The sequence below is a fragment of the Sphaerodactylus townsendi genome, linkage group LG01 (assembly GCF_021028975.2).
Source record: "Sphaerodactylus townsendi isolate TG3544 linkage group LG01, MPM_Stown_v2.3, whole genome shotgun sequence".
NCBI classification, from domain to species: Eukaryota; Metazoa; Chordata; class Lepidosauria; order Squamata; family Sphaerodactylidae; genus Sphaerodactylus; species Sphaerodactylus townsendi.
In genome coordinates this window covers 39,144,501-39,169,280 of record NC_059425.1, presented here as the reverse complement: position 1 = coordinate 39,169,280, position 24,780 = coordinate 39,144,501, and the positions used below count along the sequence as shown (strand labels likewise).

Genomic DNA, 24,780 nt, shown 5'->3' with positions numbered 1-24,780 from the left:
TAATGAAGCTGGTGGTGATTGCTATCTGGCATCAGACAGCAAAGAAAATATCTTGTTTGCACCCCAGACTCAAAGACATACAATAGATCTCCCTGGTTTTCTCTGAAAAAGAGAGGCATCCTCAAGTTGACCATCAAAATTAATGGTTAGTTGATGTAAAATTCATTATTCATCGATACATTTAAATTATACAGTGTGTCAGTTTTTAAATAGTTTTGAGGCACTATATCCCAGCTGAGGTTCCTCCCTCAAGCCCCACTCTCCTTGAAATCTCCAGGAGTCTCCCCGCTTAGAGTTAGAATCATAGGCCCTTTCTGCACGGCCAGCCTGCGGGGGTGCAGCGGCATACTTTATGCCGCTGCACCGCCTGCGGCGCAGCCTTCGCACAGGCTGCGCTGCTCCCAAACGCTGTTTACCTCCCGTCTCCTTCCGTCGCATTTTGGAGGCCAGGGGACACGCTCCCCCTGGCCAGAGCGACAACCCTGAAGTCGGAGGCCAGGAGGCTTGTCTCCTGGCCTCCACAACGCGATGGAAGGAGACCGGAGGTAAGCAGCATTTGGGAGGGCCAGGGGAGAAACGCTGGCTTCCATCCGGTGCTGTTCGCATGGCACCGAATGGAAGCTGGTGTTTGCGAAAAACCTCGCTTCCCGAGCAAGGTTTGAAAACACCGTTTGATGGGAACAGAGCGCCTCTGCATCAATTTGGCAGTGGCACCTGTGCGAAGTGTCCCCACCAAAACGGTGTTTTACCGGCCCGACAGCGTTGATTTTGGTCTGTGCGGTAAGGGCCATAGAATCATAGAGTTGGAAGAGACCCCACAGGCCATCAAGTCCAACCCCCTGCAATGCAGGAACACATAATCAGAGCACTCCTGACAGATGGCCATCCAGCTTCTGTTTAAAAACCTCCAAAGAAGGAGACTCCACCACGCTCTTAATTCCTAGTTGCAACCCTAATTCCACATGATATTACCTGCATAATTATGTAATTATTGTATTCTTATTACTGTGTATTTTAGAACATGGATGGATCAGGATCTAAGCTGATACAAGATTGATGATTACTGAACATTGTGTAGCATGCCCTTCTCTTGAGATCAGACTTGTTGATTTGATACAGGGTTTTTTGTATTTAATTAATTCTATACTGTACAAGCTAGGTTAAAGAGTGGTTTCCCTGCCTGAAGAAAGTTTAAGAAGGTGTGGGGATCCATTGCAGCAATTAATCAGCTTTTGTTCTTTACTATTTATACTAATACTAGCGGGCCCGGCCACGCATTGCTGTTGCAATTGTCCTTCTCATCACAGTCCACAACCCACACAGATGTCCATGCAGGTCCAATGATCCCCAGCATAGCCTTTTGGGGTTGTCAAATGGAATCCCTCTTTCCCTTTTCAATGCACATTGTTATATGGTGCTGTATTGTTTTTTTAGTGTAAGGTAACCCTTTCCATTCCACAATGGAACTGTCCAGAATGTGAATCCCGCTGTCCATGAGGCTGTTGACATGCACAGTCCTGGCTTGGGTAAGGCAGAACTGGGGCAAGCAGGCTATCCCAGTCAAGCAGCAGAGGCAGGGTGGTGAGGCGCTCAGATAGAGGGCAGCTCCCTTGGTTCTTAAAGGGCCATGTGCAAAAGAAGTGGAGCCAGTCGTGTTGGTTCGCCCCCACCCCGTGGATTTTCTTAGAAGAAAAAGGCAAACTCCAGCTCGCTTTTAGTAAAAGAGAGCTGTGGTGAATATGGGTGAGGAAGTGGGTAAGTGGTGGTTGAATGTGAGGGAGGGCAGAGTGTGGTGTGTAAGGATGAGCTGGATGTGTATTGTGTGGTAGTAGTGGGTGAGGCACAGAGAGTGAACGTTACCTGCATGTGAGGGGGGGGAACCCCACCTGATGTCTCACACGGCAAAGTGTGTATGTGTTTCATTTCCATTCGTATTACCTACCAGTATTACCTATTTACTGTTTTCACTGCTCATCTCTGGCCATCTGCACGAACATTCTAAACCCTCATACCAAGGCCTCAGGCCACAGACATGCTGCACGAACATTCTAAGGGTGACAGTTAAACAGGCAGCTTCATGGCCTGGTGCGCCAGGAAAAAGACATTTTACCTGGCTCAGGTATGGACTTTCGGCGATTTGAAGGTCCGATTACCTGCCCGCAACAGGGAGGGACGTCCTGTGAAAATTTGGGGGCGGTCCATCCAGCAGCTTCTGAGGGAGACCATCAGGGACAAACACACTGTTAGATTTATATATAGATAATAATGTTCAGTGCTCCTGAAGATTTTTCTTTTCACGGAAGTGCAGCAGGTACTCTATATGTTGTGGTAGACAGTACAGTTGAGTCCCAACCAACGTACAGATATTCCATAGAGTTTTCAAGGCAGAGGTTTGTCATTGCCTGCTTCTGGGTAACAACCCCTAACAAGCCAGATCTTGGTGGGGTGGATTCTAATCAGGAGAATTAGATTTTATGTTTTGCTGGGGGTAGGAGGTGATTTGTGAGAGATGATGCTGATGTTTGTTTGGTAAACCTGATGGGGGGTGACTTGTGAGAGATTTACATGCTTACAAGTTAATTCCCCTTGCACTGTTTTGGAGCTGTTTCTCAGGCTAGCAGCCTACCTCACAGGGTTGGTGTGAGAACACAATTAGGAAAGTAGTGGGGAGAGAGCCATGTATGTTCTATTGGGGGTGGGGGGTGTTTTGTGAGCTGGTGCAAAAAATCATTGTTTGGTCATTGTGAAGGAGGGTGGCCACCTATGCCGGGCCGGGGCGGAGGGGGGTGCGCCAAGCTCAGGTTTTGTCCCCGGGCTCCAGTTTGCCTAGATACGCCTCTGGACACCACATTTACTTTTAAAAACTGCTCATATTATGAAACGTTACATATATAGTCAATGTACCTCATTTAAGACTGTTGCCAGCCAGCACTTTACCTTTTAGCCAGTTGCCTTATTGGAGGGTGCATAGCTACAATGTCATGAAGTAAATGCCATGAATTGTCAGAGTGCATCCCTGCATATTAAGACTTTTCTTGGGGTACTGGCTACATTTGAAATAAAATAGACTCAGGTGTATTGTGAAGGATGTATGTTGTGAATACACATTCAGGACCCCTGTGCTGGCCAATGGAAATCAGCCTCTTCATATGAGGGTCATGGAGGTGTTTGGTGTGCAGTCTTAAAGATATAGAGCTAATACTGCTATATCTTATGCTGAGTCACACTGTTGATCTACTTACTCTATTATTTCTTCCAGTGACTGGGAGCAGTTCTCCAAAGCCAGCAAGTTACATGGAGATCAACCAGTTATAAATGACTCCAAACCTTTCAACATAATAATTCTGAGGGTTTATTTTTTTTATTATGAGAAGGCACTGCCAACCCAAAGGAATGTTATTTCATGTGATATAAAAAAATTGACTTCACTTTATACTTGATGAAGTATGAAACTTACTTTTGAAAAACTGAAATAATCTAAAGCAGGGGTGTCCAACTCTGGTGCTTCAGATGTTCGTGGACTACAATTCCCATCAGCCCCTGCTGGAATGGCCAATTGGCCATACCAGCAGGGGTTGATGGGAATTGTAGTCCATGAACATCTGAAGCGCCAGAGTTGGACACCCCTGATCTACAGGATCAAAATTCAGTGACTTAGGCAGTACAACAGCTCTACAAGAATCCCCTTCCCTCCCCACCAAGTGACTGCCTCTCACTGATAATATTGCTTACTTATAAGTTTTTAAAAATTACTACAAACACTTTTTTTGGCAGGTTGTGGTGGGTTTCCTGGGCTGTGTGGCTGTGGTCTGGTAGATCTTGTTCCTAACGTTTCACCTGCATCTGTGGCTGGATCTTCAGAGGTATATCACAGAGAGAAGTCTGTTACATACTGTGTCCAGATTTCTCTCTGTGATACACCTCTGAAGATGCCAGCCACGGATGCAGGCAAAATGTTAGGAATAAGATCTACCAGACCACAGCCATACAGCTCGGAAAACCCACCACAACCAGTTGAATCCAGCTGTGAAAGCCTTTGACAATACTTTTTTGACAATTCAACTTTGAATGATCCAAGATTGGTGTGGGGTTTGAGATTTCACTGAGTCACCCTTTACCCTAAGCCCGACCATTGTTTCATGAACCCAGATAGTCCATATTCTGAAATACTGGGGACTAACTGGGAATCTACTGCATGCAAAGATGTGCTCTGTCATTGAGCTATGGCCTTTCCACATGACAAGCATCCTTCATGACTTGAAGTTATCTTCTTTTTAAATTCAAGGTCAATGTAAGGTCAGCCAGTGGCTTGTCTGGAGTGGTAGCCAGTGTGCAACAGCAAACAAATGGTGTCTTGCCAACTGTTGGCTGTACAAACAGTTGTGAAAGTGTTCCCTGGGACTAAGTCAAAGACAGACTCTGTTTGTCTTTGGTTTTCTGCAAATCCAGACTAACCAGTCATGATGATGCTTTGGAACAATTCATACCCTCTAAGAGGTTTTCACCCCAGCCCCATTTCTTTCTATAAAATTAACTAAGGAGCATTGGAGAGAATTCTTTTTTGGCAACAGCTGTGTCAAAGTTAGTCTTGTCAGCTTGAATTATAGTTCCTTGGTTTCAAATACTATATGTTAGGGTGGGCCATGGAGTAAGTTATATATACATTTCCTTTTTTAGAAGCAAGTCTGTTTCAAATGTAGTCTGAATTTGGAGATAACATCTGTTAATATAGGAGCTTCGCACAATTTATGTTGGAGCACACCAGACCAATGTGATGGAGGCAAACTATTTTCCAGTAGACTGCAATACATGTTGTCAGCATTATGCTTTTGAGAGCCAGAGTGGTATAGCGGTTGGAGGGTCAGACTAGGATCTACAAGGTCCAGTTTGAAATCCCATTTTTCCATGGAGCACACTGGGTGATTTTGAGCCAGTTGCTTTGTATCTGCTTTGCTGTGTCTCTGCATAACCTACATCAATTTCCCCACTTCTTGGTGGGAGGATTAATTGGCAAAGGGAGAATCATATATTTTACCCTGAGCTCTTTGGAGGAAGGGTAGGATAAAAATCTACTAGATAATGTTTTTCAACCCCATTTATCTCAACTGTCCCACGGCTCAAGGTGACTTACAGATAAAACGTATAATCTAGCAAAAACGAACTTTTACAAACATAAAGCATCAGACACAAATAAAATCAAACCGCATCAAAGCATTATAGTAAGACGCAGCATTGAACCTTGCATACATCAAAAGATGTAATTGCCAAATACTTGTTCTAAAGGTGGGCTTGCGAAAGATGCCTACATCATAACAAAAAGACACTGCAATACATGATCAGAACAATTTTCGTTTTTGCCCAAAAGAACCTTCCTACCATCAGCTTAGTCTTACTATCTGAGGATAGTTTGAAGAGGCCTCACCTTTTTGCTCTAAGCTGGCTGATCGAAGTCCCCCATTATAGCTGATTGGGATGGAAGGCAGCCATTCTTCAGTGGTAGGGATAGGTAGCACCAAGATCTTGGGAATCCTTTACCAGTAAAAGTAGTTGATACTCGTCTTAATGGACCAATGGTCTCTGTTCAAAGCAGTCTCATATGTTCAGGGAAATGTCTAATCAGGATATTGCTTCCTTGAATCCCATGTGTAGTTTGTAATGGTTAAGTCTTTTTTTTTCACCAGATGAACGAGAAGCAGTCCAGAAGAAGACCTTCACTAAGTGGGTTAACTCTCACTTGGCACGTGTATCCTGTAGAATTACGGACTTGTACACCGATCTTCGTGATGGACGGATGCTTATTAAACTGTTGGAAGTTCTTTCAGGAGAGAGGCTTGTAAGTTCCCATTCCAGAAGTCCTCATGTCTGTGTGTGCATAGTGCCGTCACAGAAAATCTCTGATTTTGGTCCGTTTGAGTGGTGGAGGGAAGGTTAACTTTATGAATATAAAATATCTTACTGTGGTTGTAGGATGATTGAATGCTTAACCCAGTCATGGTTTTGAACATTATTAATTAGGTGCAGTTGAAACATGCAAATCACCCTTCAACTCATGCAATTATACTGTGATGTTAACTGAGTCATGTTCAGCAGCTTACACGAATTTGGGCAGGAGTTTTTCCTTTGTGATGGCTCAAATAAAGATTAATGAACTGTGGATAATTGGGTGATACTAGGAAATTTATCCATGTAGCTTCTGGGAGTGCTCCCCCCCCCCCCCGCCTTCCCTCCTTGGTAGATAATAGGCCTCACTCTCCACTGCTTTTAATTATACTAAATGGTAATATGTGTTTAGAAGGGTGTGTCAACTATGTTTTAAAAAGTTTCTTAATTTTTACTTTTGCTGCAAGTTCTGGAGAAGTGAAATAAGAAATTCATAAAACTTCAAAAGAAGTAGCTAAGCAAATTCTTTTACAAATTAGCTATGGAAAATTAGCTACATGTACTTTCCTTCTGACACACCATCCTTAGCGCCTGAGAAAAATAATTGTGGTAACAAGCAACATAGTTATTAAAGACTTTGAAGCCTCAGTGACATGCACTTCTGAATACTTTTTAAGCCAGGAGTTGCTAACTATTTCTTTAATGAGAACTACTTCTGAGTAATAAAAAAATATCCTGAGCCATTCCTCCCCCCACCCCCAAGCTACTATGTTTTATTTTGTTCTAGGAACAGAAACAAAGCCATCAGCAAAGCAGCATAAAGAAAGATTCTATGGCCCATTATGCATAGAACACTTACCTCAGGGCTGTTCAGTGTGCAGTGGGCTTGCAGAGGGGTCTCCTTGTGTTTCTCTGTTTACACGTGAGCAACCATTCTCTGCCTGCCTCAAAGCTAGCGATCATAATTACAAGATAAAGGAATTTGTTAAAGCCCTTTAAATTGTATTTATATCGATATATCTGTGATAGCAAGTACGTCGATATTGTAGGCCCTTTTACTATGTAACTTCCCCAAAAAAGAAAGAGGCAAAGCCATTCCCTGGACCACACACTGGTGAAGAAGGAAACCATGTGCTAGATCCCCTTCCTTCCCCTCCATATGCTCTCTAATTCTCTCTCTATCTCTTGTTACGACACACATTTGCCCCCATCGCACAGCAGATGCCCTGTGCGTAATCAGCCTATGAGATGAAAAATTTGTTTTTAAAGGCTAGGGCAGATCTTTTTGTGATCTTGCAGCAGCCTGTGAGCGATTGGTGGCTTGCAACCTACTGGTTGCAAACTCCAGCTCTAAGCTATCAGTCCCTGTGCTCCAAAAGCCACATTTAGGTGTCAGCATTTTGTATGGTTCTTTAGTGTTTCCTAAACAGTGACAGAACTTCAGACTTCATGCCAGCAAAGTTGTTTGATCCACTAATTTCACCACTCAAAATAGGTAGAGGGGCAGGTGAGTTCTGTGTGTACAGATTAGTTCACTGACTTGCTAGTATTGAGAGAAAGATGCTGGACAAGATGGACCTGTGGACTGATCCAGGAGGGTTTATTTCATTAACAAATGAAAACTCAGTACACAAGATAAGAAAAGAAGTGACTGGTTTTCTTTGTAAGGAGAGAAACGATGCAAGGTAAGAACAGGTCCAGTGAGCCCAAATGGTACAACTGTTTAGGATTGCACTGGAAATGGTTTACCATGCATGCATGCCCGAACCTTTTAATGTATAATTGAGGCAGATCTATATATTTCTCAAGTTTGGCCCCTATGTGTGGATAGTGAAATATGTGGATTTGGGCCACACTTACCCAAAACAGATAGTTCTGTAACTTGGGGAACTCTCCAGGTTTGCAGAAAAATCTGCAATTGTCTAGAAAACATCATTCCTGGGCTTCCATCTGAGGCCTACAGAGCAAAACAGAGGTGGTGGGAATTTTGTAGGAAGTAGGAGGTGCTTGTCTGTCCCGAAGACACTGTCTTCTGTGCAAGAAGATAGTTGTGTGTGGACTAAATGGCCCTTATTTATCCTGTGTTTGTCCCAGTCTGCCATAGGAGACATATTTGCATTGTGGAATGGGAAGCACTGAAACAGCGTATTTGGATTTGAAATTTGGATCCAGGTGTTAAGATGGGGCTAGCAGGCCATCTCTTCTTTGATCTCCCATGAAAAAAACATTATTTTATTTCACTTGTGATAACATTGCCAACAATGCATTTGGCTATCGAGCAGCGTATCTGTGGGAAAGCCCTAGAAGCTGCATGAGTTTTTTCCCCTGTAAGACAGCTATTTCTGTGCCTGCTTACCTAAGCCTTAGAAAGAACATGACTTCAGTAATCTGTGGTTAAAGAGCACATTCTTTCACTTCTTCCACAACAAACATCTAGATAAGGCAGTTTGTGAAAACCTTGACATAATTACATGCATTCCAGAGTGTGTTAGCAGGATTAGTTTTTAAATCTCATTTGCTAAAGCTCTTGTGCTTATGAGTTTTATTCTTTGTGCTTGCTACTATTTATTTTGGGTTCAGCATGCTAGTAGAGAACCCAGTGCTCTACATTATTATCATACCTGAAGCCTAAGTCCTCTTCCAAAACGTTAAAACCCAGAATTTAGACTACTGAGGACAATTTCCAGCATGACAGCTTCGCTCCTTGCATTTTGAAAAATTCATTTAGGAAAGCAGTCACAAAATGGCTGAACACTGGTATCTTCAGACTGCTAGAACTGGCAGGCCATAACCATAAAGACACCTGGTTTCAGAAGATCCCAGGTATTGTATTCTGTTTCTCCTGGTCAAGTTCCTCATACTTCTTATTATACATTACAAAAATGTAGTGACTGAAGCTCACTTTAGCCAATTCCCAGCATGGTTTTCTTTCTTTCTTTTTTATTTTTTTAAAGGAATAAAATAGAACAGTATCCATGATTGTCTGTTGTGAAGCCGCAGAGATTCTTGTGGCACCTTAAGACTAGCAAATGGATTGTGAGCTAAGCATTTGTAGACAAGATCCTGTTTCCGCAGATATATGAAGGGAAGTAGAATCTTCCAAGGGGCCTAAATATTTGCTGCTTAGGATCATTACTGATGAGAGGAATACGGAAAAAAAATCTTGGTCTTTTTTATTTTATAAACACTTATGCAATTGACCGAACCCATGAAGTAGCAGATACCATTTTAATTAAAATTTATTTATTAATAATTGGGTTCAGAAAAATTAATCTTTTAAAAATATATATATATTATGCTTTTGTGGTCTTTTTTTCTTTTACATGTTGTAGAAGTCAGGAAGCATTGAATATTTGAGGAAACAAGGAAAAGTGAAAGAGGTCCATCAGATATTAGAAGAGGTTAGCAAATTTTCAGTGGAAAGTTCCTAAAAGTCAGTAAACTAGGAAATTTAAAAGACAGCTGAACATGTTATTTTCCTAGAGGCAGAAGGGTAAGGAATCCAGTGAGTGGCTGTGTTTTGGGTGCCTTCCCCACTCTAAGTGTGGGGGAGGGGGGAACACAAGAGACTTTGTTATATAAAAAAGCACTTCAGTAGTCCTTTCCTTTAACAATAATTTCTTTATAAGTTCTGAAAACCTAAAGGTCATTTCACATAAACAGATTCTCTCTGGTAAATTTTGCCCTTTATTGTATTAAGGGGAGAAGATTAGAAGGAATTAAGGTTGTCTTGCTTATGTGTTCCCAACACATAGCTGAAATTTTTAAACAAATATAAACACTGCAAGCAAAGAAACCAGTTTACATTTCTCATTGTCCAGCCTCCTCATCCTGCTTCCTCTATTTGGCTGCCTCATTTAAGGGCTAAAAAGAGGAGGAAATGTGTTTATTATTGCACATATGATACTACCAAATGAAGGATGTGAGATGAGGAGGCTGGACAGTGAGTAAGTATCTTGTAGTAAGGCTGTGTGGCAGGACCAATAACAGAGCAGGACACAGAATCCTAACCTTTTGAGTCCACACTTGTTGTCTACAAGCCCCCCTCAGCTGGAAATGGGAAATTACCCTAGCAAGCCCTGTGGTATTGAAAAGGTCTCTGAGGCAATCTCTCGGGTTGGAGGGGTAACTTGGAAAAATGAGTTGAGTTGGGGACTGGGATTGGTGCTTGTGTGTCAGCACTCAAGGACTAGCAGCTACCCAACCACGCCAACTCTCTTGCATCTGCTTATTGTAGGAGAAGATTGTTAGAGATCAGAGCATCTTTCAAGAAATTTTATCTGCTATTAATGATCTTCTCTGTGAGGAATCCCCAGTAAGCTTCCAAACATAGTTTAGAAAACACTGATGTAGATGGTGGAATTTTTACAGGCAGCTTTCATTGTTGCAGCACAGCAACTATGAGAAAAGTTGCACATGTCCAGATTTCTTCCTTTATACAGCTGTCCAAGGAACAAGAATCCTGCCATTGATTGCTCCTGATCTTCCCAGTTATCTGCTCCAGTTCTATAGTCAAAATGGGGGGTTTCAACATGTTTTTCTTCTAATTTTTGCCACCTTAAATTTAATGCTTTTTTTTTCAAATACCCATTTTTGTAGTGCTTTGGAAAGAAAGGATTCATGACTAACCTGAAAAAAAATGATGGAGCTATGCACATATTTAGAGAATTTTGCTTTTTGTGAGTTTGCAGCTTAAATAATACAAGGTTATATGTGCTATATGTCTTTTGAGTAACATAATGAAAATGGGATTTTTAAAAAATTCTGTTTTTATAAAAGATATTGCACACAAATGCTTCATTATCAAAGGTAGCAAATGCAGGGCTGCATTGGCGGGCTGGAAGGCAAAAAGCATCTCCCTGGTTAATGGTGCTTTCCTTCTTATCCCACATTGGCTGATGGGCATCCAAGTGAAGAGTTCTGCAGCCCATAAATCCTAATTACCCCTGGCTGTATTTTGAAAGTGATAATTAAGTTTTGTTGGCTCAGCAGACAGGCTGCTTTCCTTGCTAGCTGAAAAACAGCTAGCCTGTGCCCTGTCTTTGTCCTGTTCTCCTCAGTAGACTACATCCCCTCAGGTTTTTTCCGCTCAATTCCGGCACCCCATGAAACCCTGGTTTACTTTAACCATAATTTGAAAATGCAAACCATGGTTTGCATTTCCAAACATACAGGGGGCTGCCATTTAATGCTGCTTGGGCCCTTTTATTTCTAATCAGCAGTTCAGTTTCTGTGATACACTGGAGACAGAGCTGTAACTATGGACTCTCGATTCAAACATCATGCCAAACCATAGCCAGCACAAAGCATTGTTTGCAGTCGTTTTCAGCACACTGCTTCCAGTTCTGTTTGGAAACCATAGCTGGTCAGTTCGGACATTGCACCAAACCATAGCTAAATTGTAGTTTGGTGTGATGTCTGAATTGAGGATTTTCCCCTTTGGTGCTGTTCTGTATTCAGTGAATACTTGAGCCTTGTCATCACCTTCAAAAGTAGAGGAAGAATCTTACTCTAAGGTACATTTTGTTGTTGCTTGCTTTTTGCCTAGTGCAGGGGTCTACAACCTGCGGCTCTCCAGATTTTCATGGACTACAAATCTCATCAGCCCCTGCCAGCATGGCCAATTGGCTGATGGGAATTGTAGTCCATGAATATCGGGAGAGCCACAGGTTGCAGACCCCTGGCCTAGTAGATAAGGGACTGGGCATAAGACAGAAATGAGACCAGAATAGCTGCTTTGGTTAGCTCCCCTCTTGAGCTTGTCAAACATAACTTCACCATACTGTACAGTTAGTGTTTCCATTAAAATTGAAATAGGGACTTCTGTTCTTCAGGAGTTCTCAAAGATTATAGCAAGTAATTCTGATATTACTTCTACCAGTTCTTTTAATACCATAGTTCATCAAGCCCTGGAGATATGAAAAGCAGATTAGCCCCTTCAGCATTTTTTTAAGAACAGGATTTTGGGCCACAAATGGAAAACCAAAGCAGCTTACAACATCATTCTTCCCTCCTCCATTTTTTCCCCCTTGCAACAAGAACCCTGGGGAGGTAAATTTGTCTGAGAGAGTGGACCACTGCAGCATATTGACTCATAGAATCATAAAATAGAATCATAGATTTGGAAGAGATCACAAGGGCCATCAAGTCCAACTCCTGCCATGCAGGAAGACACATCAAAGCACTCCTGATAGGTGACCATCCTGCCTCTGTTTAAAAACCTCCAGAGGAGACTGCACCTCCAAGGCAGCATATTCCACTGTTGAACAGCCCTTACTGTCAGAAAGTTCTTCCTAATGTTTAGGTGGAATCTCTTTTCCTTCACCTTGAATCTATTACTCCTAGTCATAGTCTCTGGAGCAGCAGAAAACAAGCTTTCTGCATCTTCATCATGACATCCCTTCAAATATTTAGACATGGCTATCATGTCACCCCTTGCTTCTCCAAACTAAACATACCTAACTTCCTAAGTCACTTTGCTTAGAGTATGGAATCCATTTACCATTTTGGTTGTCCTCCCCTGTTCCAGCTTGTCAATATTCTTCTTGAATTGCAGTGAACTGGACACTGTATTCCAGGTGAGGTCTGAGCAGTGCAGAATAGAGTGGCATTATTATATCTCTTGATCTAGACCAGGGGTAGGGAACCTGCGGCTCTCCAGATGTTCAGGAACTACAATTCCCATCAGCCCCTACCAGCATGGCCAATTGGCCATGCTGGTAGGGGCTGATGGGAATTGTAGTTCCTGAACATCTGGAGAGCCGCAGGTTCCCTACCCCTGATCTAGACACTATACCCCTGTTGATGCAGCCCAGAATTGCATTGGTTTTCTTAGCTGCCTCATCACACAGCTGACTCATGTTCAGTTTGTAATCTACTAAAACACCCAGTTCCCAGGGTATTAATTTGGTGTCATCTGCAAATTTGATTAGCATGTCCTATCCATGTCATCATCCAAGTTATTGATAAAATACTGAATAGACTGGAGCACAGAACAGAACCCTGCAGTACCCCACTAGTCACTTTTCTCCAGAATGAAGATGAGCCATTGGTGAGCACCCTTTGGGTTCGGTCAGTCAGCCAATTTCAAATGCATCTACCAGTAGCATTGTCTAGCCCATATTTTATGAGCTTGCTTGTAAGAATGTCATGGGGAACCTTTTCAAATGCCTTATTAAAATCAAGGTATGTTTTATACAGAACATTCTCTTTGTCTACCAAGCTTGTCACTGTATCAAAAAAATAGATAAGATTAGTCTGGCATGACTTGTTTTTGAGAAACCCATGTTGACTTTTAGTGATCACTGCATTCCCTTGTATGTGCTTCCAGAATGTCTGTTTAATGATTTAGAATCTTTCCTGGTATTGATGTCAGGCTGACTGGGCTGTAATTGTTTATGTCCTCCTTTTCCCTCTTTTTAAAGATGGGGACAACATTAGCCCTCATCCAGTTCACAGGGACTTCTGATCTTCAAAGATTATAGCAAGTAATTCTGACATTACTCCTGCCAGTTCTTTTAATACCATAGTTCAGCAGGCGCTGGAGATATGAATTCATTTAAAGTAGCCAGGTATTCCTGCACCATCTCTTTATTTATTCTGTGCTGAATTTCTCCTACTGTAGCTTCTGTTCCAGTTCCCCCTGGTTGAGCACTGTTTTCCTTTTGGGAAAAGACCGAGGCAAAGAAGTAGTTCTGCATTTTCTCCATTCCCAGTTAGTATGCCATCTTCTCCACCTTATCATACCTTCATCATGCCATCTTCTCCACCTTATCATGCCATCTTCTCCACCTTCAGTGACATTATCATATCCTTTTTCTTCCTTTTGCTGTGGACATAACAAAAAAGGCCCTTTTATGATTTTTATCTCTCTGGCAAGCCTTAGCTTATTCTGCACTTTAGCTTTTCTGACTTTCTCCCTACACATTCTGGCAGTTGGTTTGAATTCCTCTTAGGGGATTTCCAACTTTTTCCCATTTCTTGTATATGTCCCTTTTAAGTCTCACCTCAGTTGAAAGGTCTTTAGACCTCTATCCTGGTTTCCTTGGACTCCTCCCATTTTTCCTCCTCATCTGGAACTGTTTCAAATTGTACATTCAAGATTTCACTGTTAAGAAACTCATCCATCATGCACTCGCTTCGCTTTCAGTATTCTTAACCACGGGATCACAATCAGTAGTTTCTTAAGTTTATTGAAATCAGCTTTCTTAAAGTCTAGAATATATGTCTGACTGCGCATCCCCTTTCAACTGTATAAAAACTTCAGGAAAGCATGGTCACTCCCACCTAAGGATCCTACTACTTCCACCTCATTAACCTGGTCATCATTGTTGGTTAGGAACAGATCTAAAATAGCTAATCCCCTTGTTTCCTCTTCCACCTTCTGAACCATGACATTGTGTGCAAGGTAAGTGAGGAATTTGTTGCATCTTATAGTTTTGGCAGAGTTTGACTTCCAACAAATATCAGGATAATTGAAATCTCCCATTACTACTACTTCTCTCCTTTGTATAGGTTTGGTCATCTGTTCTAGGAAGGCATCATCCAACTTTTCAGTCAGGATCTGTATTAGACCCCCACAATGAGATCATTTTTGTTTCTCTCCCCCTTAACTTTTACTCTCCAGATCACAGGAAAAGGTAGTTAGTCACAAGAAAAGAAGATGTGAGTGCTTTGCAACAAGGCATTGTAGTGAGGAAAATTCACTCTCTGTACTCATACTTTTGTTCCTTAGTTGAAAAATGGAATGCCAGGCACCATTCTGAGGGCTGAAACAGATGTGATGGTGGCTTGCATACGTAAATGTAGACTTTTTGCAGTGAGTTGGCCTATTCACGTGTAGACTTGGTGGTGGTGGAAAGTGCCACCAAGTCGCAGTTGACTTATGGTGACCTGCTCGGTTTTCAAGGCAAGAGACGTTCAGAGGTGGTTTGCTATTGCTGCCTCCTAGTGGGCTGAGAGAGTTCTAAGAGAACTGTGACTGGCCCGCAGAATTCATGTGGAGATGTGGGGAACTGAACTTGGTTCTCCAGATTAGAGTCTGCCACTCTTAAGCACTACAACATGCTGTCTCTTATGTGTGAAGTTGACGTGCCTGTATCATCACTGATTGTTAGTTCATGAATGCTACTCATGAATTAGCCACCCCAGTGTGCTTCTATGTGAGAGAGCATGTGCAAAGCACTTACACTGGCAGAAAAGATGTCCCTGACTCCTGATCCAATAAGAATAGCATGACTACGAGGAGTTAAGTTTCTCATGAAACTGCCTTTTAACCTTAAAATCAAGCTATAACAGTCATTGTAGACATTTGTAATCTGAACAATCTTGTTTTGTACAACCTTGTAGCTGCAACTGTAGATTGTTCCTTTTGAGGTCTCTTTCTCCTCTCTCCTGCTGATTGAGAAAATAGAAGGGGATGGTGGGACACCAGACTACAAATAGAACAGGCAGGAGAAGCTATCCATGGTCAGTCTAGGAAATTAAAAATGTCCAGGAGCAAGCCAGGCAGGAACTGTACTCCTTAGACCTGGTCAACAAGGGGTGTGTTTACCCGTCACTGCATTTTGAACTACCACCAACTGGCTGAGCCAAGCAGAGCTGGCAAACTTGGACTTGGCTCTGCTTACTCCTGGTTGCCGTGATAGTTCTCTGAGTTGTGACCTAGAAAGCTAACATGAGATCTGTTCTCTTTTATGCTTCTTGGTTAGAGCTGACACATACTGTCCCTGCAACAGCCTTTGCAGTGTGGAAGTGGAAGTAATTTCTGCTGACTTACTGGTATACAAAAGGGCAATCCTAGCAGAGTTTATGTTTATACCATATGTTGACACCAGGTTTCCTTAGGATACATAATGCAGCTTGAAAACTTCTGTTTTTGTCACAACTATGTTTGTGACCAGTTAACTTACACTTATTGAATCCATATTCAACTAAATCTCATTGCTAAAGTTTTGGTTGAATACCTGATTGCTGATTCAGTCATTTCCCAAACAGGTCTATTTTTACCAGCTGTTTTACTACTTTCTCCAGAAGACACAATGTGTTAAAGTTTCTGATTCTAAGTCTTTTGTGGAGCTCTCCCCTCTCCTTGATATGGGGTAGCTGGGTGTGCTGTTCCTCCTTCCCCTTCCTGGGCAATCTTCAGCCTGAGCTCACTCCCATTGGTCAGGGAGCGGGTGGTGCAACTCACTAATTTTTGGAGCCACAGGGCTGAACCCTGAGGACGGGCTCACCATGTTAGCCTCTGGCAGGTGGCCGGCCCTGCTGTCTTGAGCAAGCCTGGGCAGGGTCTTGCTGGTCCTGGCTGCGAGGATCGCCCACTTTCCCTCTTCTTTTTCTCCTGCTCCTCTTTCTCCTCTTTATCTCACTTAGTATCTCTCTAGCTGTGTCTCTCCATCTCTCCTACACTACTACTGTCACCCCGTCTGTCTCCCTCCCACCTTTTATATTCTCCCTCCTCCCAGGCCTGGTTCCTAATCGCCCTCCTTCACTCTTCCATAGAACCACAAGCCATCTGTCTGTCTGTGTCCAGGCCCTGTGCTCCTGGCCCCTCCTCCCCTCATAGGCGTGGGCAGGGTGAGATGCTTCCGTACCTGCCCACCTTGCTGCAGGTTAGGTTTAGCCTGCCCACCACTGGAAGGCCTGGCCTTCCTGGCTGCTGGCTGCTAGGGTGGCTTCTTGCCACTGCTTCTTGGTGGCCTCCCCTGCTCAATCTGCATGCCTGCAAGGACTGGGCAGCTGTGGCAGCATTTTTCTGCCTGGTGTCTTTGTCCGCTGCTTTTCTGACACCCACAGTGAAGCGGGGTGGTGGGGGTGGTGGCCGGCAGCATGCTGGACAATTGGGCCCAATCAGGAAGGTTTCAGGTGGGGCACAGTGAAGTGTGGGACAGCAGCGGATGCCGTTTCCAGACATTAGAACTAAGCACACTTACTAGGTAATAAGATCTATTTAACTTCTTTCCAAATCAGTGTACATCAGATCATTCTGTAAGTGTACTTGCTGGAAAGGAATTTCATTGGCATCAAGATTTTTTATTTTCATGCGAATTGCTTTAAGACTGGCAAATGATATTATTCTATGTTGCACTAACCGATGTCAAGACCAAAATTGTGGGCAGAAGGCATAGACAAATTAGGATAAGTTAGGAAGAGCCCAGTAGAAGAGCCCAGTAGAAGCTTCTCCACCATCCAGTGTCCTCACCCCATGGTCCTTCTGTTTCTCTCAGTGTGTATACCAAGCTAAGCAGAAGTTGTGGCACCATCAGCATCTACCTAGGTACACTACCAGTAGGTCCTCCCATAAGGCAACTAAAATAGCAGCTCTCAAGGGGCATTTCAGACACTGAAAATGCACAGTAAATATTCTCTATTGTTATCTTGGTTGGTTGAGAACCACACAGAGAGTGGAAAGTTCTTGAATCCAAAGAATCCAAACTGATTCTTACTCCACTGGGGCTCACTAGGAGCGGGGCTGTAGCATGCAGAGGTGCAGTTTTGCTCATGGTGAATGGCACAAGCTCCATTTGTGGTGAAGGTTCTAGAAATGGGTCACAAATGCTGGCCTGAGTTCATGAGATGAGCCATTTGGAAAACCACCTTAGCATAAGCACAAAGACAACCTGCATGGGCTTGGTCCACTTTCTCACATAACAGGAGAGTTGTGTTAAACGGATCTTGACCTGGAACATCTAGTTCAAAGTTGTTCGGGATGTATCATAATGGGAAAACCCTGCCTGATTCCAGGGGTTGGAGTAGATGAAGTCCCTTTCTGTACTGTTTGTTACAAAGCAGTCCTGTGCATCATAATGGGCCCCAGTGTTATATATTGCAATAGGACGCCACTCAGTTTTATGAGCTGCACAGAAACAATTTAATGCACCAACTTTACAATTGCTCTTGATGTAGCTTTTGTACAATTTGCATCTTGTCTTGAAGAACTTGCTTTAGCGTTGTTGAATGACTTCTTGTTCTTTTATGGAAGCTAGCTGGAACAAATTCCTTCTTCCTATCATCTATCTTGGTTTTTTTAAAAGACCCCAAAAGAGTTAGTCAAGCTCCCTTCTCATGAGGTCTCTTCAATCAGCTTGTGGCCCCAACTCTGATCACCCTTTAAAAAGAGTTTACATGTTGGCAGACGGTGTTCCCTGGACTCTTACCAGTTCTCATTACTGTGTGCATGCAAAGCTTTTCTTTTTTGCTTGTTTAGCACTTTCCCACCACTGCAAGGAATGTGTGTATAGAATCACAAGAATAAGAGTGTTTTGGAGAAGCTGAACCAACATCATGAATGCTCTGTATTATAAAATTCAACTTGAGGCAAACCAAGGGAGGAAAGCTTTGGCCAGGCAAGGGTGCATGAAAAATGGGTGGCAGAATATTTTGCAGGAAAGCAAAATAAAACGTGTAGCATCATTAGGAGAAACCTCCAGGGTCTTAACTCTGTCACAAATGATTTATTGTCAAGGGCTTAGATTTCTGTATTAGAAGCTGGATATTTGTTGCAAGCTTGCGTATGTTTTATTAAGCTTTCTTAATCTGCTCTGATGGCAAGTTCCAAGTCTGTGCATTGTGTGTGTGGTGGAAAGGTGGAATTGTGTGTGTGGTGGAAGGGTGGAAATTAAGACTAAGGTTCCAAAAGGGCAGTGTAAATTCACAGGCAAAGGAGAGGGGGGTGGGGGGTGGGGGCAGCAAATGAAATGCAGAAGTGTTGCTTCCTCCAAGCCCCAGGTTTTCTGACATCTTCAAACAGATGGCTTGGTGTACTGTTTAATGGATCAGATCCCTTTTCAGGCTTGAAGTTTATTTGAGTGACCTTGGTCTGTCCCCAGTGGTAGGATTCAGCTGGTTCGCACCAGTTCAGGAGAACCGGTAACTAATTTTTTGTGTAGTTTGGTAAACCTTCTGAATGAATCCCACCATCCCAGGGGAGGGGGAGTGAGGGGGCTTTCAGAGCCCTGGAGCATCCAGCTGCTCTGAGGCACTAAAAGCCCTGTCCTTCCTTTTCCTAGGGGAGGGGGAGCAAGGGGGCTTTTAGAGCCCCGAAGCAGCTGGGTGCAAGCAGGCCTCCCCCAAAGGCCACACCACTGACCCAGAGGCATGCAGCCCGATAGATAACTGGTGGCTGCAGCCCAGCTGGAACCCACCCAGGCCTCCTGGCCACTACCCTAGCTTGGAAGGCCACCCTGGCATGCCACGCTGCCAGCCCAGGCAAGGATCTGCGGCTGGCTGGCCCCTTTTGGGGGGCCTCTGGTGGCCACCGCCCACCTGGGCTTCCTGGCCAATGCCAAAGAAAGGCCCCCCGGGCTGTGCAGCTGCTCCCCAGGCGTGCAGCACCCTCCAAGGCCAGCTGCCTCCTGCAGCTGGCTGGTGAAAGAATCCTGGCCTGGCGTCCGGCCTGGCAGCACGTGGGCCAAGCTACAGCCCCCTCCTTCCTTTGCTTCTCCCCTCCCGGCCCAACATAAAAAAGGTGGGGCGCAGCAGCCAGATAAGTGGGCAGAAGGGGGGTGGGTGGGAAATCTGTGGTTAAATCATTAGAATCCCACCACTGGCTGTCCCTATGTGGTTTTGAAGATACAAAAGAGAACCCACATATATGCCATTCTGCATTCTTTTCTGGATATGCGTGAGACAGCTGTATGAAAAATACGATGTTTCAACTTTTATACTCTCCCACCTTTGTCCACTATCGTAAGGGCTAGAAAACTTAGGTGGCCTGGACACTAAAAATGAGTTCGTTATTTAGAATGATTAAATCTTGAATTGCCTCTCCAGTAACAATTTTCTTTCTTTCTTGACTTCCTTTTAAAAACAAACAAACAAAAAGCCCAAGCCAACAAAGGGAAGGATGCGCATCCACTGCTTGGAGAATGTTGACAAAGCCCTCCAGTTCTTGAAAGAACAGCGAGTGCATCTTGAGAACATGGGATCCCACGACATTGTGGATGGGAATCACAGACTAACACTTGGCCTTATTTGGACTATTATATTGAGATTCCAGGTAACAAAGAAAATTCATCTCTGTCTTCTGCTGGCGATAGTCTGCACCTTGTTCCTCAGTGTTTGCCTTGCCTTAGGCAGTGATCTGCAAGATATTTTTTCTTCCCCTGTGGGTTAAGACTAGGGAAAGCTTTGTTGAAGTAAAGGTTCCTTTAGTCAGATTCCTTCTTGGGGTTCTACACCAGTCTTCTTGCTGTTCTTCTTCTGGGGATGCCAGCCTCCAGGTGAGACCTGGGAAATCACCTGGAGTTAACTGTTCATTTCCAGCCTACAGAGATCAGTTCTTCTGGAGAAAATGGATGCGGGGGGCGGGCGGGGTATTGTAACCCACTGAGCTCCATGTCCTTCCCAGGTCCATCCCCAAATCTCCAGGAGTTCCCCAACCCATATCTGGCAACCCTACATTCCCCCCCTCCCCACTTGTGGCCAGGAGGGACCTGGCTACCCTATCTTCTCCTTATGTCATCCTTGGGTACTAGATTATATTATGTTCTCCATAGAGGACCAGCTTTGACCTGAGAACTATGACTTTTTAAAACAGATAAAGTTGAGAAAAAGAACTGTTTTTCCCAGCTCTGTACCACAGTGTACTTCCCAAATATTCCTTCTCTTACTCAAAATTAAAGCAATTGCCATGGTATCTGGGACCAAGAGCTAGCAAATCTAGCTGTTCATTTGAGGATCTAGGGCTTCCCTAGGCTGAGTTCCATGTAACATTTTAAAAGATTGTTTGTCTCACCCAATCTACTGCTGGAATGTCTCCTCAAAGAGAGACCTGTTGGTTTTATTCTTTCTCTGAATACATTTTGTTGGAGTTATTAGTTGCGGATTACAATGGCTGTCTTGCCCAGATTTCACTGTTCATTGTCGTAATTTGCTTGCCGTTTTATTGTGATGCCTGAATGTAGCCTGTGAGTTTCAACAAAGCAAGGCAAATTGATAAAAAAGGACAACAATCTTTTTGTACAGCAAGGGCATAGGTTACTTGCGTAATAAGAAAATTATATAGTACTGACTGTGTCCTTTGTAATTTTTAAGACTTTCAAATTCCCTCTGGAAACATCAAAAAACAAATGATACTGTGAGAATATCATGCAGATTTAGTGCATTTTGTATGCCTTAAGGTAGTTTTGCAAAATTTCACCTGATTCCCATTAGACTTTTAACCATATCTGTAACAACAACCAAAATAATAGAGTGACAGATTTTTAATTCTGAAGTTGGAATCCATGCCACTTGTAAACTTTGCCTGAATCTTTTAAAAGGCAGATGCTGTTGACATGTTTCTTCAGCTGTTAATGTTTTCTTCTGCTCACTGGTTTCCCACACTGGTGGGTGCTTGTATTGTTTTCTTGCAAGTATGGCAATTGTAGAATATAAATTGGCTGATGAATTGGCAAGCAAACTGCTGCTAACAATGATGTATGACACTGCAGATCCAGGATATCAGTGTTGAAACAGAAGACAACAAAGAGAAGAAGTCTGCAAAAGATGCACTGCTGTTGTGGTGCCAGATGAAGACAGCTGGGTGAGTCTTAAGTGGTTATCTGGAAAAGTCTTTTTGCAACGTTTCGTGGCAGGAATGGGTGGTCACTAAACCACATTTAAAATGTGCAGCAACGTGTCTTTCTTTAAGTGGATTCAATTAATGCCAAGCAGATAACTGTGCTGAAGTACAGAAAAGTTCCTGCTGCAGCACTATATCGGAAGTGTTCTGCCAGCAATACGAGATGATCTGAGATGTTCTGGGGGAACAACTTATGTTTCAAATTTTGTCTTCCCAGAAGTCTCTGGGATAGATGAGAAAAATGAATTCATCTCAGTTTTGACATCTTGAGTCTTAAGAATGCTCAATCACCTGCCAGCTCAGCAGGCAAACAATTAATCGACAGGCTGGGTTTCCTTGTTTAGGTATCTGGATATCTTATTTCATTCCACCTTGTTTTAGAGATGCCATACCGAATTGGCTACTATGAAGGCAATTATGTGGTTTTTCTTTTCCAATGGAGCACATTATATTTTAGCAGCTATTAGAGTCTTTAACAGTAGGGATTTCACAACTTTTGTACGGGGCCCCTATATGGATTTCTGCTGTTGACAACTCTGTAAATGGTTGGGGGCTCCCTAGGTGTATTTCATCATCAGCCCTTCAATATGAGTTTGAACTTCGCTCAAGAGAAACTTGCGCATGGGGTATGCGCCTTTAAATTCTGATTTCATCTATTCTTTGTGGCTCTGGAGGGAGGTTTGCCAAGTTCAACCCTCAGGGACTCTTATAAGTCTCTGTGGCTCCAGCTTTTTGAACACAAGTTATCACTTTAAATCTGAAGGTAGAGGACCTTTGCTCCTTCTCTGTAGATCAATGTAAAAAAAAAACATGTGGCCAAATTGATCTATGCTAGAGAGAAGACTTACACTTATTTTGATGCTTGGGTGACATGTTCTCCATTTGCCCTGGGCCTTTCTATCTAAGGGTAATCTTCCTTCTTGTTTTGGACTCCTTGGTTAGTTTAAAGCTATGTGGAACCTTTGTGCACGCAAGATTCAATTGCCCCTTTTCAGTGGTTTTGCTGGATCATCTGCTAAAGATCCCTTTTTCAGACAGGCTATGCCCATGGTGGCGAACCTTTGGCTCTCCAGATGTTATGGACTACAATTCCCATCAGCCCCTTCCAGCATGGCCAATTGGCCATGCTGGCAGGAACTGATAGGAATTGGAATCCGCAGCTCATCTGGAGTCTCAAGGATTACGCTCCACTGAATATGCCCTTCCCCCTTCAGTCAGTTGATTCCTTGGTATATATCCTTTTGCAATGCTCTTATGTGTTCCAACTGAGACTTAAATGGATTGTAGCATGTTTTAATAAGCAGCCCACATTTTCTAGAGCAACTTTAGAGCAAAAGACTCATTTCCTCTTAGAGGACTCTAACTTTCAGTGCAGTTATTCTGTTGCTCATTTTTAGAAGCCACATAGAAGAGTCGAAGGGAGGTGTTTTTATGTATGAGTCTTGTTTCAGTTTTATGGTTTTATTGCTCAAGACTTTGGTATAAGAATGGGGAGGGGGCTGAAAAAAATTAATTGACAGGCTGTTCAGTGGTTTAAAACCTGTTCGTTTAAAACCAAACTGCTTGCAGTGATTGAAAGCTGACTCCCATCTGAAGAGGGATCAACTGGAAGTTGGCTTCTGGTCTCCTGCTGTGAAAATTTCATTCTGTACCCAGCAAAATTTGACACGGAGATCAGGAGCTGACTTCCAGCTGATCGGGTTCCTCTGGTTGCCTATCCTGGAACCCTTACTGCCTCCCAGACTTGCTGAGAAACAGCAAATATTGGCAAGTCATAATCAGAAGCCCAGTTGATTTCCCTTTTCCTATCCCCACTGCAAGCTGTTGGCTCAGGCTACAGTGAAAAGGAGAAAAATGAACTCTTTCTCCTTTCCCTTTTATAATACAGAGATTGGTTGTCAAAGGCTTTCACGGCCGGATTCAACTGGTTGTGGTGGGTTTTCAGGGCTGTGTGGCTGTGGTCTGGTAGATCTTGTTCCTAACATTTCACCTGCATTTGTGGCTGGTTTCTTCAGAGGAGTATACCAGAGGGAAGTCTGTTACACACTGTGTCCTCTGGTATACACATCTGAAGATGCCAGCCATAGATGTAGGTGAAACGTTAGGAACAAGTGGTTGTGGTGGGTTTTCCGGTCTGCGTGGCCGTGGTCTGGACACAGTGTGTAACAGACTTCCCACTGGTATACAACTCTGAAGATGCCAGTCACAGATGCAGGTGAAACGTTAAAAACAAGATCTACCAGACAACAGCCACACAGCCTGGAAAACTTACAACAACCAGAGATTGTTTGTTCTGGGTTGCACAAGAGTGGTATCCCTTGCTTGAGTGTTGGTCTCACCGTATGTTTGCTTCTTCTCCTCTGCATAGTTTGCTGAAAGGTTCCACCGCCCCCCCCCCCCTTTTTTTTTTGCTATTCCCTTTGGGCTTTTTTCCTCAGCCATCCCACCTCCTGAAAAGACCCTGCACTTATCCACTCTTAATATCCAGTTGGGCATTGTTGGGGCTTCAGAGGTCTTCCACCTCCAACTTTCCAGAGGTCAACAGGTTTATTATCAGTCCCACATTCAAATGTATATTTCTAAAATGTGGGTTATGTGACAGGTCATTTCCTGTTTTTCCTCTTAGTGCTCTAGTTGACAGTGGGCTACAGATAGCTGAAAGGCTGTTTTTTGCTAAGTTGAGCAACTGGTTGACGCAAATCATTATTCATGTCTCAGAGCATTAATCCTATATTGATTGAGCTCTCTCTCTCTCTTTTTTTGGTTCTTTTGTTATGTCAGCTATCCTAACGTCAACATTCACAACTTCACCACCAGCTGGAGGGACGGCATGGCTTTCAACGCGCTAATCCATAAACACAGGTGGGCACTTCTCAAAACCTTAGTGAGATTTTTAAAGCATTGGACCATCAGATGCTGAATCACATCTTGTCATAGATGCTGAATCACAATCTTGGAACTCCCTCTTTTTTAACATTGCATAGTACCACCTCTTCCCCCTTTCAAATATCAATGCAAAAAAAATCCCTTCAACTTAATCAGGTTGTCCTCCTCACAGTGTTTAAGAGTTGGATCCAACTAGCATTTCTGTTGGTGAAAAGGAAAGAGAGTTCCCCCTTTGACCACAAAGAACAATGGCTGTGATGGAGATCATAGGACCCACACAGACAAACTGTGTGTGATGGGTCTATGAACTGGATGAGTTGGAGTGAGAATGCTTGGAGAAGGGGCTTGTCTTTTGCTTACATTATACTATTAAACACCATGTACACTGACAGTGTTACATTAATAAACAATATTAAAGAACTTTAACCTGATAGAATTGCAGATATGTT

The 24,780-nt window shown here is 43.2% G+C and overlaps 1 protein-coding gene across 2 annotated transcripts in view; it reads left to right on the top strand.

Annotated features, from left to right (window-relative positions):
• The window catches only part of SPTBN1 (spectrin beta, non-erythrocytic 1), a 228,288-nt gene that overhangs the window by 130,400 nt on the left and 73,108 nt on the right, over positions 1–24,780 (top strand). For both annotated transcript variants that reach the window (XM_048518642.1, XM_048518650.1), the window contains 4 exons: positions 5,682–5,833; positions 19,706–19,879; positions 21,315–21,406; positions 24,227–24,307. In XM_048518642.1, the coding sequence (XP_048374599.1) occupies positions 5,682–5,833; positions 19,706–19,879; positions 21,315–21,406; positions 24,227–24,307 (499 nt within the window). The remainder of the gene's footprint in view (positions 1–5,681; positions 5,834–19,705; positions 19,880–21,314; positions 21,407–24,226; positions 24,308–24,780) is intronic.